The 17493-nt window shown below is 42.4% G+C and overlaps 1 protein-coding gene across 7 annotated transcripts in view; it reads right to left on the reverse strand.

Annotated features, from left to right (window-relative positions):
* The window catches only part of LOC115199694 (2-oxoglutarate dehydrogenase, mitochondrial), a 139269-nt gene that overhangs the window by 20261 nt on the left and 101515 nt on the right, over positions 1-17493 (reverse strand). For all 7 annotated transcript variants that reach the window (XM_029762002.1, XM_029762000.1, XM_029761999.1 and 4 more), the window contains 3 exons: positions 5442-5570; positions 5034-5184; positions 1744-1871 (listed from right to left, as the gene is read on the reverse strand). In XM_029762002.1, coding sequence (XP_029617862.1) covers positions 1744-1871; positions 5034-5184; positions 5442-5570 — 408 coding nt within the window. The remainder of the gene's footprint in view (positions 1-1743; positions 1872-5033; positions 5185-5441; positions 5571-17493) is intronic.

Genomic DNA, 17493 nt, shown 5'->3' on the forward strand with positions numbered 1-17493 from the left:
GAGACCGAGAGACACCGAGAGACCGAGACACACCGAGAGACCGAGAGACACACCGAGAGACAGAGAGACCGAGACACACCGAGAGACAGAGAGACCGAGACACACCGAGAGACAGAGAGACCGAGACACACCGAGAGACAGAGAGACCGAGACACACCGAGAGACCGAGACACACCGAGAGACAGAGAGACCGAGACACACCGAGAGACAGAGAGACCGAGACACACCGAGAGACAGAGAGACCGAGACACACCGAGAGACAGAGAGACCGAGAGACACCGAGAGAGAGAGACCGAGACACACCGAGAGAGAGAGACCGAGACACACCGAGAGACCGAGACACACCGAGAGACACACCGAGAGACCGAGAGACAGAGAGACCGAGACACACCGAGAGACCGAGAGACAGAGAGACCGAGACACACCGAGAGACACCGAGACACCGAGACAGACCGAGAGACAGAGAGACCGAGACACCGAGACACACCGAGAGACACCGAGACCGAGACACACCGAGACACCGAGACACACCGAGAGACCCCGAGAGACACCGAGAGACCGAGACACACCGAGAGACACCGAGAGACACCGAGAGACCGAGACACACCGAGAGACACCGAGAGACCGAGACACACCGAGAGACACCGAGAGACCGAGACACACCGACACACCGAGACACACCGAGAGACACCGAGAAACCGAGAGACACCGAGAGACAGAGAGACCGAGACACACAGAGACACACCGAGAGACACACCGAGAGACACACCGAGAGACACACCGAGAGACACACCGAGAGACACACCGAGACACACCGAGAGACACACCGAGAGACACACCGAGAGACACACCGAGAGACACACCGAGAGACACACCGAGAGACCGAGACACACCGAGAGACAGACACACCGAGACACACCGAGAGACACCGAGACACACCGAAAGACAGACCGAGAGACAGAGAGACACCGAGAGACAGAGAGACCGAGACACACCGAGAGACACCGAGAGACAGAGACGCACCGAGAGACACCGAGAGACAGAGAGACCGAGACGCACCGAGAGACAGAGAGACCGAGACGCACCGAGAGACAGAGAGACCGAGACGCACCGAGAGACAGAGAGACCGAGAGGCACCGAGAGACAGAGACGCACCGAGAGACAGAGACGCACCGAGAGACAGAGAGACAGAGACGCACCGAGAGACACCGAGAGACAGAGAGACCGAGACGCACCGAGAGACAGAGAGACAGAGACGCACCGAGAGACACCGAGAGACAGAGAGACCGAGACACACCGAGAGACAGAGAGACCGAGACGCACCGAGAGACCGAGACGCACCGAGACGCACCGAGAGACCGAGACGCACCGAGAGACACCGAGAGACAGAGAGACCGAGACGCACCGAGAGACAGAGAGACCGAGACGCACCGAGAGACACCGAGAGACAGAGAGACACCGAGAGACAGAGAGACCGAGACGCACCGAGAGACACCGAGAGACCGAGACGCACCGAGAGACCGAGACGCACAGAGAGACCGAGACGCACAGAGAGACCGAGACGCACAGAGAGACCGAGACGCACAGAGAGACCGAGACGCACAGAGAGACCGAGACGCACAGAGAGACCGAGACGCACAGAGAGACCGAGACGCACAGAGACACACAGAGACACACAGAGACACACAGAGACACACAGAGACACACAGAGACACACAGAGACACACAGAGACCGAGACTGACCCAGCACACCGTACTCCGACAGGGAGCTGTTGCAGACGGTGTATGGGGCCTGGTTGGGGGCCATGTGGTTCATGGGGATGCAGACCCTCTTGTCCACGTTCTGATCGTGCAGCACATGGTGACGATGACTGGCAAGGAGGGAAACACAGCAACAAGGACAATTAGGGACAAGATCTGAAACCCAAACGATACCCTATTCCCTTTATAGTGCACTTCTTTTGACCAGGCATTTGGTCTTCTTGCACTTCATATGGATTGCTCCGCACTTTCCTCTATCATCTATCTGAATTGGCTCTAGAACTTCTCATCTATTCATTTTATATTTCTGGCAGACAAATAATGCCCCTTTAAACACCATAGTTAAAAAAAATAAAGCTTGATCCTTGGTTCTCTAAAGAACTTTCAGATCTCATTATGATGCGAAATCAGGCCTGGGCCAAGGACAGAAAAACTGACTTGGTAGCTGATTGCCAGCGCTACAGGCAATTGATAAATAGATGTACAGTTGAAGTTGGAAGTTTACATACACTTAGATTGGAGTCATTAAAACTCATTTTTCAACCACTCTGCAAATTTCTTGTTAACAAACTATAGTTTTGGCAAGTCGGTTAGGACATCTACTTTGTGCATGACAAGTCATTTTTCCAACAATTGTTTACAGACAGATATTTCACATATAATTCACTGTAATCACAATTCCAGTGGGTCAGAAGTTGACTGCCTATAAACAGCTTGGAAAATTTCATAAAATGATGTCATGGCTTTAGAAGCTTCTGATAGTCTAATTTACATTATTTGAGTCAATTGGAGGTGCAAATCAATCCCAGAACAACAGCAAAGGACCTTGTGAAGATGCTTGAGGAAACAGGTTCAAAAGTATCTATATCCACAGTAAATCGAGTCCTATAGACACAATCTGAAAGGCCGCTCAGCAAGGAAGAAGCCACTGCTCCAAAACCGCCATTAAAGCCAGACTATGGTTTGCAACTGCACATGGGGACAAAGATCGTACTTTTTGGAGAAATGTTCTCTGGTCTGATGAAACAAAAATAGAACTGTTTGGCCATAATGACCATCGTTATGTTTGGAGGAAAAAGGGGGATGCTTGCAAGCCGAAGAACACCATCAGAAACGTGAAGCAGGGGGTGGCAGCATCATATTGTGGGGGTGCTTTGCTGCAGGAGGGACTGGTGCACTTCACAAAATAGATGGCATCATGAGTAGGAAAATTGTGGATATATTGAAAATGTGGATATATTGAGGCAACATCTCAAGACGTCAGGAAGTTAAAGCTCGGTCGCAAATGGGTCTTCCAAATGGACAATGACCCCAAGCATACATCCAAAGTTGTGGCAAAATGGCTTAAGGACAACAAAGTCAAAGTATTGGGTGGCCATTACAAAGCCCTGACCTCAATCCCATAGAAAAGTTTGTGGGCAGAACTGAAAAAGCATGTGCGAGCAAGGAGGCCTACAAACCTGACTCAGTTATACCAGCTCTGTCAGGAGGAATGGGACAAAATTCACCCAACTTATTGTGGGAAGCTTGTGGAAGGCTACCTGAAACAGGTTAAACAATTTAAAAGGCAATGCTACCAAATACTAATTGAGTGCATGTAAACTTCTGACCCACTGGGAATGTGATGAAAGAAAAAGCAGAAAAATAATTCTCTACTATTATTCTGACATTTCACATTCTTAAAATAAAGTGGTGATCCTAACTGACCGAAGACAGGGAATTTTTACTAGGATTAAATGTCAGGAATAGTGAAAAACAGAGTTTAAATGTATTTGGCTAAGGTGTATGTAAACTTCCGACTTCAACTGTATATCTGTTGGTCACAGATACTGTACCTTAAAAAAAAGAAAAAAAAAAGGCAGGGGCCTTGATCAGAAAACCAGCCAGTATCTGGTGTGACCACTATTTGCCTCGTGCAGCACGACACATCTCCTTCGCATAGAGTTGATCAGGCAGTTGATTGTGGCCTGTCGAATGTTGCCCCACTCCTCAATGACTGTGCGAAGTTGCTGTATATTGGAAGGAACTAGAACACGCTGTCGTACACGTCAATCCATGATCATGCCATTAATCAGCTTCTTGATATGCCACGCTTGTCAGAAGAATGAATTATCTTGGCAAAAGGAGAAATGCTCACTAACAGGAATTGTAAACAAATTTGTGCACAAAATTTGAGAGTAATACAATTTTTGTCATATGGAACCTTTCTGGGATCTTTTCTTTCAGTTCATGAAATAAACACTTTACATGTTGCGTTTATATTGTTTTTCAGTGTATATGTTATTCTACAAATCACAAAAACGTATCTGATGATTTATGCATATGTTATTTGGATGGAGCCCTCATTGATCCGAGTCCCCGCTTATAAATATCTGGGTATCTGGATTGACAAAAAGCCATCTCAAAAAGCATCTTGATGAGTTCAATAATAGGAATAGGTCATGCCTTTCATTAATCCCTATGATGTCCGGAGCCTGCTGGTTTTCTGTTCTACTTGACAATTAATTGCACGCACCTGGTGTCCAGGTCTAAATCAGTCCCTGATCAGAGTGGAACAATAAAAAAAAAAAGCAGTGTTGAGTTTGAGGGGTCTATATAAATACAGCTGCCACTGTATTAAAGCCATTGGACGCAGTTTGTCACAGCGCAGTACGCTTTATTACATGTGATAGGTTCAGTACACATCACTGCATTCTGTATCAGAAAGCAGGCTGGCCGTCTTTCAAGTCTCATAGGTCAATGCATTGTACTCTTTTTGTTTATAAAGCCCTCCTGCAGAAGCTTCCGCCGTACCATACTTCACTGCTAACTTAAAATGTACGATACCAGACCCGGTCTCAGGGATGGCTAACTCTGTAGATCCCTTAGATCTCCACGGAGTTAGGTAAATCTGCTTTCAGGTTTTCTGCACCTTACTTGTGGAATAATCTCCAAGGCTCTCTAAAGTTTGATGAATTGGTGCTTCTTGGGCAGATCAAAGAGCTGATTTGGGACATTTTTACTGAAGAGTGTGTTTTCTATGATTGTGTTTTTCTTTTCATGTATGGCATGTCAATAATTTATGTGTATAGTGTATATTGATGTGTATATAGGGCTCATCTGTGAAAGAGACCTTGGTCTCAGCACAACACCCTGTACAAGGTACAAAAAAATTAAGTAGTGCACTATAAAAAGGCTTGTTTGACACAAGTCAAGATTACACACTCAAAAATGGAAACCATTGTTTTGTCTGAGATCGAGACTCTTTTCCCCCCTTCTCTCCCTCTCCTCACCTGAAGGTGCCTCTCTCCACATCCTGGCCACTGAGGCGAACATGGATGCCCTCTTTGAGCAGTGAGCCAAAGGCCATATACTCCCCCAGGGCCCAGTCCACTGTGCGGTTTTTGATCATCTCTCCTCGGGCCTTCAAGATGCGGCTCAGACCTGCGGAGTAGCAGAAAACCAGACATTCGTCACCAGGTAACGAGGCAGTCTTTTTGTAATCTGTTCTCACCTAACACCGCTCTAATCTTATGGTGTGTACATTTTACTGTATGCACAGAAAACAAAGGTGCCGTCAAATGTGCGTTTAAAGCCAGTCATTGAAAAGCCATGTGTTCACTCTTTTGGCCTCCCTACCTCAAGAAATACATGATATATTATTATGTAATATTTATGCTACAGTCAAGAGGGTTTCCCACCACCATGGATGGTGAAGTCTTCGACTGGCACTGAAGAGGCCACCTGTCCGATGTGGATCAGCTCTTCCTCAGTCAGGCCGGTTGTCGGGCAGGTCAAGCTCTTGGGCTGGCCATCGAGGTTGAAAAAACCTGCACACAAACAGGCACATTATTCACAACCTACAATGTGTGTTAGTTTAAGCAGACTGTTTGTCTGTTGTTGCGACTTAGATGAAGATCAGATCTAATTTTATGACCAATTTATGCAGAAATCCAGATAATTCCAAAAGATTCACATACTTTTACTTGCTACTGTACCTGCTCTTTCACAGTATACCATTGGAGACTACACACAGAAAAGTCGTGCCATTTGTACATTTGGCATTATTATTTTACATTTACATTTTAGTCATTTAGCAGACACTCTTATCCAGAGCGACTTTCAGTAGTGAATGCATACATTTCAATTCATTTCATACATTTTTTTTTCTTTTTTTCTCCGTACTGGCCCCCCGTGGCAATCGAACCCACAACCCTGGCGTTGCAAACACCATGCTCTACCAACTGAGACACAGGGAGCCACTAAGTTACAGTTCATATAAGGAAATATGAACAGATATGCATCGGTTGGTTACAGATGGCTTAAAAAAAGTAGGGGTGTGGATCAGAAAAGCAGTCAGTGTCTGGTGTGACCAACATTTGCCTCATGCAGCACGACATCTCCTTCGCATGGAGTTGATCAGGCTGTTGATGTGGCCAGTGGAATGTTGTCCCACTCCTCTTCAATGGCTGTACGAAGTTGCTAAATATTGGAGGGAACTGGAACACACTGTCATACACGTCGATCCACAAACATGCTGTTTAAACAGCTTCTTCATATGCCACGCTGTTGTACGCGTCGACACAGAGCATCCCAAACATGCTCAATGGGTGACATGTCTGAGTATGCTGGCGATGGAAGAACTGGGACATTTTCAGCTTCCAGGAACTGTGTACAGATCCTTGTGACATGGGGCTGTGCATTATCATGCTAAAACATGAGGTGATGGCGGCGGATTAACGACACGACAATGGGCCTCATTATCTCGTCACGGTATCTCTGTGCACTCAAATTGCCGTCCATAAAATGCAATTGTTGTTGTCGGTAGCTTATGCCTGCCCATACCATCACCATGGGGCACTCGTTGACATGCTGTATTTGTATTTATTATGGATCCCCATTACCTGCTGCCAAAGCAGCAGCAACTCCAGCAAAATTAAGGCAGTTCATACAATTTTAAAACATTACAATACATTCACAACACAATGTGTGCCTCCAGGCCCCTACTCCACTACCACATATCTACAGTACTAAATCCATGTGTATGTATAGTGCGTATGTTACCGTGTGTGCCTCCCATAGTCTGTTCTGGACTTGGGGACTGTGAAGAGACCTCTTGTGGCATGTCTTGTAGGGTATGCATGGGTGTCCGAGCTGTGTGCCAGTAGTTTAGACAGACAGCTCAGTGCATTCAACATGTCAATACCTCTCATAAATAAAAGTAGTGATGAAGTCAATCTCTCCTCCACTTTGAGCCAGGAGAGATTGACATGCATGTTATTAATATTAGCTCTCTGTGTACATCCAAGGGCCAGCCGTGCTGCCCTGTTCTGAGACCATTGCAATGAAGTCATTTTTGTGGCACCTGACCACACTACTGAACAGTAAAGGTGCAACAAAACTAGGGCCTGTAGGACCTGCCTTGTTGATAGTGTTGTTAAGAAGGCAGAGCATCGCTTTATTATAGACAAACCTCTCCCCATCTTAGCTACTACTGCATCAATATGTTTTCACCATGACAGTTTACAATCTAGGATTACTCCAAGCAGTTTAGTCATCTCAACTTGCTCAATTTCCACATTATTAATTACAAGATTTAGGTGAAGTTTAGGGTTTAGTGAGTGTTTTGTTCCAAATACAATGCTTTTAGCTTGTCCTTGATTTTAGCTTGTCCTTGATTTGATTAACACCACTTGGTAATTTGTTCCTGAATATATACTGCAAATCAGTTTCACAAAAAAATATATAATTCTCTAGCCCACGGATAGTTATGATTAAGGTCCCAGTCGAACACTTGTTTTGTGATTCTGTTTTCTGGCATATTTAACAGTCCGCTCCATAGACACACCATGTCATCTTTTGCCTAACCACACATGGTTTCCAACCCATATCTCCACATATGGGTTTGGAGTCAGTTTGGGCACACAAAGAAAGCAGCGGATTGCTCTGTTTTACAATTAGTATGCACTTTGGATCCCCATAACCCAGCAGCATAGTCCATAACTAGGCAAACACAGGATGTATAGAGCTGAGAATAAGCAAAGATCCTTACATATTTTTATTTTGTTTAACAATGACCCTAAGGCTCTACCTGCAGAATCTGCTAGTGATCTAATGCCATCTTCAAAGGTTATGTCTTCATCCAGAGTGAAACCAAGGTATTTATAGAGCCTAGTGTAGAATAATGGGGTTGTACCACCAAAAATGTGTATGCAATTTTCTGCATGCCCTTGTCTGAAATGAACATTATGGGTCTTCTCTTGATTTATCGAAAGTCTCAATTTACTACACCATAAATTAACCATATTCAACATATTCTGTAGGTGATCTTCAGTCTCGGCAAGGATAGCTATGTCACCAGCATACAACAAGATGGCCAGGAATATTTGCACAACTTTAACTCCAAGTTTAGCATGTTTGATTTGTAGGGCTAAATATCAATAACACCCTACGTTGTCGCACCAGCGCGACAACGTAACATTTAAAGTAACATTTTAAAAAATCCCCATCAAAATTCGTGTTTTTTTGCATTGGATGCGTCTCAATCCACCACATTCTCTGATATCGCACTTCCGCATCTGCAGTGAAAGGTGGCAGAGCTAGAGCGGTGTTTGTCAGACCATGAGACATCCCAGAAAATCAGTCTTCTCACGTAAACATCTGTACCGTCCGGTTTGACCTACAAACTATTGTGACCAGTCTATGGAAAAGGGAGACTGCTCTACGACCCCCATAAGTGTCAGGGGACTCGTCTGAAGTCGGTACAGTCGATATACCAACTTCTGTTTGTAGTGTTCAAGCTGTTTGGGCAACACACTGTGGAAAAGGGAGATTATCACGAACGTGGTGGTTTCTCCGTTTTGCTCTACGACCCCCACAAGTGTCACAGAACATGTCTGAGGGTAACCAGTACCATTTTATTTATTTTTTAAATGATCAAAAGGTAGTTATGCCAAAAAAGGGGTTAAATGTGTAAAAAAAGAGCTCTCATATCTCCTAGACATATTCCAAACCCATCAAAACCTTGCTTCTTGTGATACATTTTTTTTACTGTCTTTTTTGCCATTTATGAATGTGTTATTCAATGCTTTTGGGCTACAGTAGTTAAGGCCAGATATATTTCGATAAAAAAATATATAAAGGGGTCCTAAAATTAAAAGTCAAACAGCTAAATGATCCACAATTCCATGTCACCTTAGACCCCCCCCAACGGCAAAGAGAACTAAGAATGAACGCCTTAGACTTAAGAATTAACATGTAGTACAAATAAAGTGGGCGAGAGTATGTCCTCCCTACTTTACACCTTAAGGGGTTGGAAACGAGCCTGATAAAGAGCTTTGATGGCGTCACAGAATCTTCCATCATATACCATTTCAATTAGTCTAAAAGCAGGGTCTCTATTCACTCAATTGAAAGCCTTTTGAAAATCAATAAAAACAGGCTAAAGTTGCAGCCCGAACCACTGTGGAGACCGTAATGGGGTTTATACACACTGGCTTTTCTAAAGTCATTCTGTTCACTATAGAGAGCCTATTTAGAACGTAGGAATACAATTGACAGTGTTAATTATCCCTCTACAGTTCAATGGGATTTTAGGGTCATTTGGGGACAGGCTTGATTATGGATTTGTACCATACAGCTGGAATAATGCCATTCTCAAAAAAAGCCTGGAAGTGTTAAAATAATATTTGGAACTATTTCGATGACTTCAAAACTTCATAAGACAAATCATCAATTCCTGTAGCTTTCTTGTGGTTTTGCGTGCTAAACCACTGTCTGACCTTCTCTAGGGTAAGACTGGCATTCAGATACTAGTTAGGGGAGTATGACTCCCTCCTCCAACTAACTCATCTCAACAAGAACGTTTCTTAAAAAATAAACATTTTTGGGCTGTTAAACACCTGAAAATAAGTGCTAAATCTATTTTCAAATTTTCCAATGCAATTTCTATGTTAATTTGACTAACCTTTTTAGGGCCCAACTTGTTGATCTCACTCCAAAACTGAGTTGTTGGTCTTTTGCTGCTCCAGTTGTAATGCCTAGTAAGTAGCCTTGTACGAGCCTGGGCTTGTGTGAGCCAGAACGGCTCATAGGCTCCTGCCCTATCTCAAGGTTTCTGTAGCGTGAGGCAGCTTGACGTACAAGTACACCCCTTGGTCTATCGCAGGGCCTTAACCCTAATCCATCTCCTTAATGCTGAGTGCCAAGCGGAGACGCATCAGGACCCATTTTTATAGTTTTTGGAATGACTCGGCCAGGGATTGAACTCACAACCTTCCAATTGTAATGCCTAACCAAAAATCTACACATTATAGACCGTTATCTTTTATAAAATATATTTTGACACTTTAAATACATTTCTTAGCTCTTCCTACAGCTTTTGATTTCCTTTAAATTGTAGAATAATAGTTTAGACATCAAAACAATGAAATAACACATGGAATCATGTAACCAAAAGTGTAACCATATTTTAGATTATTCAAAGTAGCCACCCTTTGCCTTGATGACAGCTTTGCACACTCAGCTTTCTCTCAACCAGTTTCACCTGGAATGCTCTCCCAACAGTCTTGAAGGAGTTCCCACATATGCTGAGCACTTGTTGGCTGCTTTTTCTTCACTCTGCGGTCCAAGTCATTCCAAACCATCTTAATTGGGTTGAGGTCGGGTGATTGTGGAGGCCAGGTCATCTGATGCAGCACTCCATCACTCTCCTTGGTCAAATAGCCCATACACAGCCTGGAGGCGTGTTGGGTCATTGTCCTGAAACAAATTATAGTCCCACTGAGCACAAACAAGATGGGATGGCGTATCGTTGCAGAATGTGCTGTAGTAGCCATGCTGGTTAAGTGTGCTTTGAATTCTAAATAAATCAGACAGTGTCACCAGCAAAGCACCAATCACTCCTCCTCCATGCTTCACGGTGGGAACCCCACATGCGGAGATCATCCATTCATCTACTGTCTCACACGGTTGGAACCAAAAACCTCAAATTTGGACTCGGACCAAAGGACAGATTTCCACCAGTCTAATGTCCATTGCTCGTGTTTCTTGGCCCAAGAAAGTCTCTTCTTATTGGTGTCCTCTGAACAGTTGATTCTGAGATGTGTCTGTTACTTTAACTCTGAAGCATTTATTTTGGCTGCAATTTTTGAGGCTGGTCATTCTAATGAACATATCCTCTGCAAGAGGTAATTCTGTGTCTTCCTTTCCAGTGGCGGTCCTCATGAGAGCCAGTTTCATCATAGCGCTTGGCGGTTTTTGCGACTGCACTTGAAGAAACATTCAAAGTTCTTGAAATTGTATGGATTGACAGACCTTCATGTCTTAAAGTCATGGACTGTCGTTTCTCCTTGCTTGTTTGTGCTTTTCTTGCCATAATATGGACTTTGTTCTTTTACCAAATAGGGCTATCTTCTGTATACCACCCCTACCTTGTCAACAACTGATTGGCTCAGACGCATTAAGGAAAGAAATTCCACAAATGAACATCTGTTAATTGAAATGCATTACAGGTGACTACCTCATGATGCAGGTTGAGAGAATGCCAAGAGTGCACAAAGCTGTCATCAAGGCAAAACGTGGCTACTTTGAAGAATCTCAAATATAAAATAATTTCATTTGTTTAACAGTTTTGTTTACTACATGATTCCACAGTTTGTCTTTTCACTATTATTCTACAATGTAGAAAATAGTACAAAATCTAGAAAAACTTTTGACTGGTACTTTATTTAAACGCAACAAGTTAACTGTTGGTCCCATGTTTCATGAGCTGAAATAAAAGATCCCAGAAATTTCACACACATAAAAAGCTTACTTCTTAAATATTGTGCACAGATTTGTTTACATCCCCATTAGTGAGCATTTCTCCTTTGCCAAGATAATACATCCACAAGACACGTTTGGCATATTAAGAAGCTAAATGTTAACGTCTTTACCATAAGCCGCCTCCAACGTTGTTTTAGAGAATTTGGCAGTACGTCAAACCAGCCTCAACCTCAGACCATGTGTAACCACGCCAGCCCAAGAATTCCACATCTGGATTCTTCACCTGCGGGATTGTCTGAGACCAGCCACCCGGACAGCTGATGAAACTGTAGGTTAGCACAACCGAAGAATTTCTGCAAAAACAATCAGAACTTGTCTCAGGGAAGCTCATCTGCTTGCTCAGTGTCCTCACCAGGGTCTGGACATGACTGCAGTTTGACGTTGTAACTGACTTCAGGGGGCAAATGCTCAACTTCGATGGCAACTGGGGAAGTGTGCTCTTCACTAGAGGTCGACCGATTAATCGGAATGGCTGATTAATTAGGGTCGATTTCAAGTTTTCATAACAATCAAAAATCGGTATTTTTGGACGCCGATTTGGCCGATTTTTTGGGGGGGACGTTCATTTAACTAGGCAAGTCAGTTAAGAACACATTCTTATTTTCAATGACGGCCTAGGAACGATGTTAACTGCCTTGTTCAGGGGCAGAACGACAGATTTTTACCTTGTCAGCTCAGGGATTCAATCTTGCAACCTTACGGCTAACTAGTCCAACGCTCTAACCACCTGCTTTACATTGCACTCCACGAGGTTACGCGAATGCAGTAAGAAGCCAGGGTAAGTTGCTAGCTAGCATTAAACTTATCTTATAAAAAACAATCAATCATAATCACTAGTTAACTACACATGGTTGATGATATTACAAGTTTATCTAGCCTGTCCTGCGTTGCATATAATCGCTTAGGTACACATTGCTCCAACCATAACATCAATGCCTTTCTTAACTTCTTTGGGCTAGGGGGCAGTATTTTCACATCCGGATAAAAAACGTACCCGATTTAATCTGGTTACGACTCCTGTCCAGTAACTAGAATATGCATATAATTATTGGCTTTGGATAGAAAACACCCTAAAGTTTCTAAAACTGTTTGAATGGTGTCTGTGAGTATAACAGAACTCCTATGGCAGGCAAAAACCTGAGAAGATTTCATGCAGGAAGTGGCCTGTCTGACAAGGTGTTGTTGTTCTTGCTTCTGTTTATTGAAGAGTCAGGATCTTAGCTGTAACGTAACACTTCCTACGGCTCCAATAGGCTCTCAGAGCCCGGGAAAAACCTGAACGATGACGAGGCAGCCTCAGGCTGAAACACATTATCGCCTTTTCCAAGTGGCCCATCAGAGGACAATGGAATTAGGCGCGTGCCCGATTCGACCCCGTGCAGTATTTTCCTTCGGCTGTTTAGCTAATTGTAGATTCCCGGTCGGAATATTATCGCTTTTTTACGAGAATAATGGCATAAAAATTGATTTTAAACAGCGGTTGACATGCTTCGAAGTACGGTAATGAAATATTTAGAAATCTTTTGTCACGAAATGCGCCATGCGCAAGACCGTGATTTACCATTCTGATAGTGTCTAGAACGCACAAACAAAACTTCGCTGATGGAACATAACGATGGATTATTTGGGACCAAACCTACATTTGTTATTGAAGTAGAAGTCCTGGGAGTGCATTCTGACGAAGAACAGGAAAGGTAAGACATTTTTCTTATAGTAAATATGATTTTGGTGGAGGCTAAACTTGCCGGGTGTCTAAATAGCTAGCCCTGTGATGCCGGGCTATCTACTCAGAATATTGCAAAATGTGCTTCATCCGAAAAGCTATTTTAAAAATCGGACATATCGAGTGCATAGAGGAGTAATGTATCTATAATTCTTAAAATAATTGTTATGCTTTTTGTGAACGTTTATCGTGAGTAATTTAGTAAATTGTTAGTAAATTCCCCGGAAGTTTGCGGGGGGTATGCTTTTTCTGAACGTCACATGCTAACGTAAAAAGCTGGTTTTTGATATATGAACTTGATTGAACAAAACATGCATGTATTGTATAACATAATGTCCTAGGTGTGTCATCTGATGAAGATCATCAAAGGTTAGTGCTGCATTTAGCTGTCTTCTGGGTTTTTGTGACATTATATGCTAGCTTGAAAAATGGGTGTCTGATTATTTCTGGCTGTGTACTCTGCTGACATAATCTAATGTTTTGCTTTCGTTGTAAAGCCTTTTTGAAATCGGACAGTGTGGTTAGATTAACGAGAGTCTTGTCTTTAAATAGCTGTAAAATAGTCATATGTTTGAGAAATTGAAGTAATAGCATTTCAACGGTTTTGAAAATCGCGCCACAGGATTCAACTGGCTGTTACGTAGGTGGGACGAATTCGTCCCGCCGGTCCCATAGAGGTTAACCTGTTGGGGCTAGGGGGCAGTATTTGCACGGCCGGATAAAAAACGTACCCGATTTAATCTGGTTACTACTCCTGCCCAGTAACTAGAATATGCATATAATTGGCTTTGGATAGAAAACACCCTAAAGTTTCTAAAACTGTTTGAATGGTGTCTGAGTATAACAGAACTCATTTGGCAGGCCAAAACCTGAGAAGATTCCTTACAGGAAGTGGCCTGTCTGACCATTTCTTGCCCTCCTTGATCATCTCTAACAAAAACAGGGGATCTCTGGCATGACGTGACACTTCCTACGGCTCCCATAGGCTCTCAGAACCCGGGAAAAAGCTGAATGACGCAATTCAAGGCCCAGGCTGAAACACACTAGCGCGTTTGGCAAGTGCTCTATCAGAGGGCCATCAGACTGAGGCTCGTGCATGAGGGGATAGCATGCTTTTACTTTCACTCTCTTTGTAATAAAAAACGATTTCCCGGTCGGAATATTATCGCCTTTTTACGAGAAAAATGGCATAAAAATTGATTTTAAACAGCGGTTGACATGCTTCGAAGTACGGTAATGGAATATTTAGATTTTTTTTGTCACGAAATGCGTCGTGCTCGTAACCCTTATTTACCCTTTCGGATAGTGTCATGAACGCACGAACAAAACGCCGCTATTTGGATATAACAATGGATTATTTGGGACCAAACCAACATTTGTTATTGAAGTAGAAATCCTGGGAGTGCATTCTGACGAAGAACAGCAAAGGTAATAACATTTTTCTCATAGTAAATCTGACTTTGGTCAGGGCTAAACTTGCTGGGTGTCTAAATAGCTAGCCCTGTGATGCCGGGTTATCTACTTAGAATATTGCAAAATGTGTTTTCACCGAAAAGCTATTTTAAAATCGGACATATCGAGTGCATAGAGGAGTTCTGTATCTATAATTCTTAAAATAATTATGTTTTTTTGTGAACGTTTATCGTGAGTAATTTAGTAAATTCACCGGAAGTGTTCGGTGGGAATGCTAGTCACATGCTAGTCACCTGCTAATGTAAAAAGCTGGTTTTTGATATAGATATGAACTTGATTGAACAGACATGCATGTATTGTATAACATAATGTCCTAAGATTGTCATCTGATGAAGATCAAAGGTTAGTGCTGCATTTAGCTGTGGTTTGGGTTTATGTGACATTATATGCTAGCTTGAAAAATGGGTGTCTGATTATTTCTGGCTGGGTACTCTGCTGACATAATCTAATGTTTTGCTTTCGTTGTAAAGCCTTTTTGAAATCGGACAGTGTGGTTAGATTAACGAGAGTCTTGTCTTTAAAATGCTGTAAAATAGTCATATGTTTGAGAAATTGAAGTAATCGCATTTCTAAGGTATTTGAATAACGCGCCACGGGATTAAACTGGCTGTTGAGTAGGTGGGACGATTTGGTGCCACCTACCCTAGAGAGGTTAAGGGAACTATACAGTCACAAAGTTGTGAAGAAGTACAGATCAGGGAATCCATTATTAAAAAATGTAAAGAATATGGCACCACAACAAACCAGAGAGGTTAAAATCAATACACAAGTATATATTTTTAAACCTGCATATTTAGTTAATATTGTCTGCTAACATGAATTTCTTTTAACTAGGGAAAATGTGTCACTTCTCTTGCAAACAGAGTCAGGGTATATGCAGCAGTTTGGGCCGCTTGGCTCGTTGCGAACTGTGAAGACTATTTCTTCCTAACAAAGACAGCCGACTTCGCCAAACGGGGATGATTTAACAAAAGCGCATTTGCAAAAAAGCACAACCGTCGCACGACTGTACCTAACCATAAACATCAATGCCTTTCTTAAAATCAATACACAGAAGTATATCTTTTTAAACCTGCATATTTAGCTAAAAGAAATCCAGGTTAGCAGGCAAAATTAACCAGGTGAAATTGTGTCATTTTGCGTTCATTGCACGCAGTCAGGCTATATGCTACAGTTTGGGCCGCCTGGCTCGTTGCGAACTAATTTGCCAGAATTTTACGTAATTATGACATAACACTGAAGGTTGTGCAATGTAACAGGAATAACGTTATGTTTTCGAGATGATAGTTTCCGGATTCGACCAGCCGTCGAGGGTAACCTAATCCCACTGACGGGATTGCTAGCAAGGCGGGAAATTCAAAACATCAAAAATCTAATAATTTCAATTTCTCAAACAATCAACTATTTTACACCATTTAAAAGATAAACATCTCCTTAATCGAACCACATTGTCCAATTTTCAAAGAGGCTTTACGGCGAAAGCATAAAGTTAGATTATGTTAGGAGAGTACATAGCCAAAAAAGTACACACATCCATTTTCAATTCAAGGACAGGCGTCACCAAAAGCAGTAAACCAGCTAATATTATGCACTAACCTTTGACAATCTTCATCAGATGACACCCCTAGGACATTATGTTAGACAATACATGCATTTTTGTTCTACTAAGTTCATATTTATATCCAAAAACAGCATTTTACATCGGCGCGTGTCGTTGAGAAAATGTGTCTCCCCAAAACTGCCAGTGAATTTACAAAAAAATACTCATAAAACATGGTTAAAGTATTAAACTGTTATTCAAAGAATAACGGTTGCATTCTCCTGAACCGCATTGACAGATTTCAAAATAACTTTACTGGGAAAGCATACTTTGCAATAATCTGAGTACTCTGGTCAGAAATATACACTAGACTATACAGATAGCCACCATGTTGGAATCATCTAAAACCATAAATAACATTAGCAATATTCCCTTACCTTTAATAATCTTCATCAGAAGGCACTTCCAGGAATCTCAGGTCCACAACAAATGTTTTTTTTCGATGAAGTTCATAATTTATGTCCAAATAACTCCATGCTGTTCCGTGTTGTTTGCGTGTTCGGTAGGCTACTCAAAACGGGAGGGAAAAGTCACGACGAAAAGTTTAAAAAAATAATCTATTTACGTTCGTTCAAACATGTCAAATGTTGTTTAGCATCAATCTTTTGGTCCATTTTTAACGTGAAACATCAGTAATATTTCAACAAGACCTCTCCTGTGTCTTGAAACAAGTTTTGAAAACTGTCTCACCTCACATGAACGCGCATGTGCGCGAAATAATGAAGTGACAACATCCCAGGGACGTCAACTTCCCTTCCTTCTCATTCGGTCTCTGTTCATCATAGACACTTCAAACAACTTTATAAAGATTGTTGACATCTAGTGGAAGCCATAGGAAGTGCAAAATGAATCCTTTGTTACTGTGTGTTTTATTGCCAATGACGTGAAAATAGTACAGCCACAAAATGTTCATTTCCTGCTTGTATTTTTTCTCAGGTTTTTGCCTGCCATATGAGTTCTGTTATACTTAGAGACACCATTCAAACAGTTTTAAAAACTTCAGAGTGTTTTCTATCCAGATCTACTAATAATATGCATATTCTATTTCCTGGGTTGGAGTAGTAAATTGGGTACGTTTTTCATCCGGCCGTGAAAATACTGCCCCCTAGCCCCTAGAGGTTAATGACGTAAG

The sequence above is a fragment of the Salmo trutta genome, chromosome 9 (genome assembly GCF_901001165.1).
Source record: "Salmo trutta chromosome 9, fSalTru1.1, whole genome shotgun sequence".
In the NCBI taxonomy this organism is placed as follows: domain Eukaryota; kingdom Metazoa; phylum Chordata; class Actinopteri; order Salmoniformes; family Salmonidae; genus Salmo; species Salmo trutta.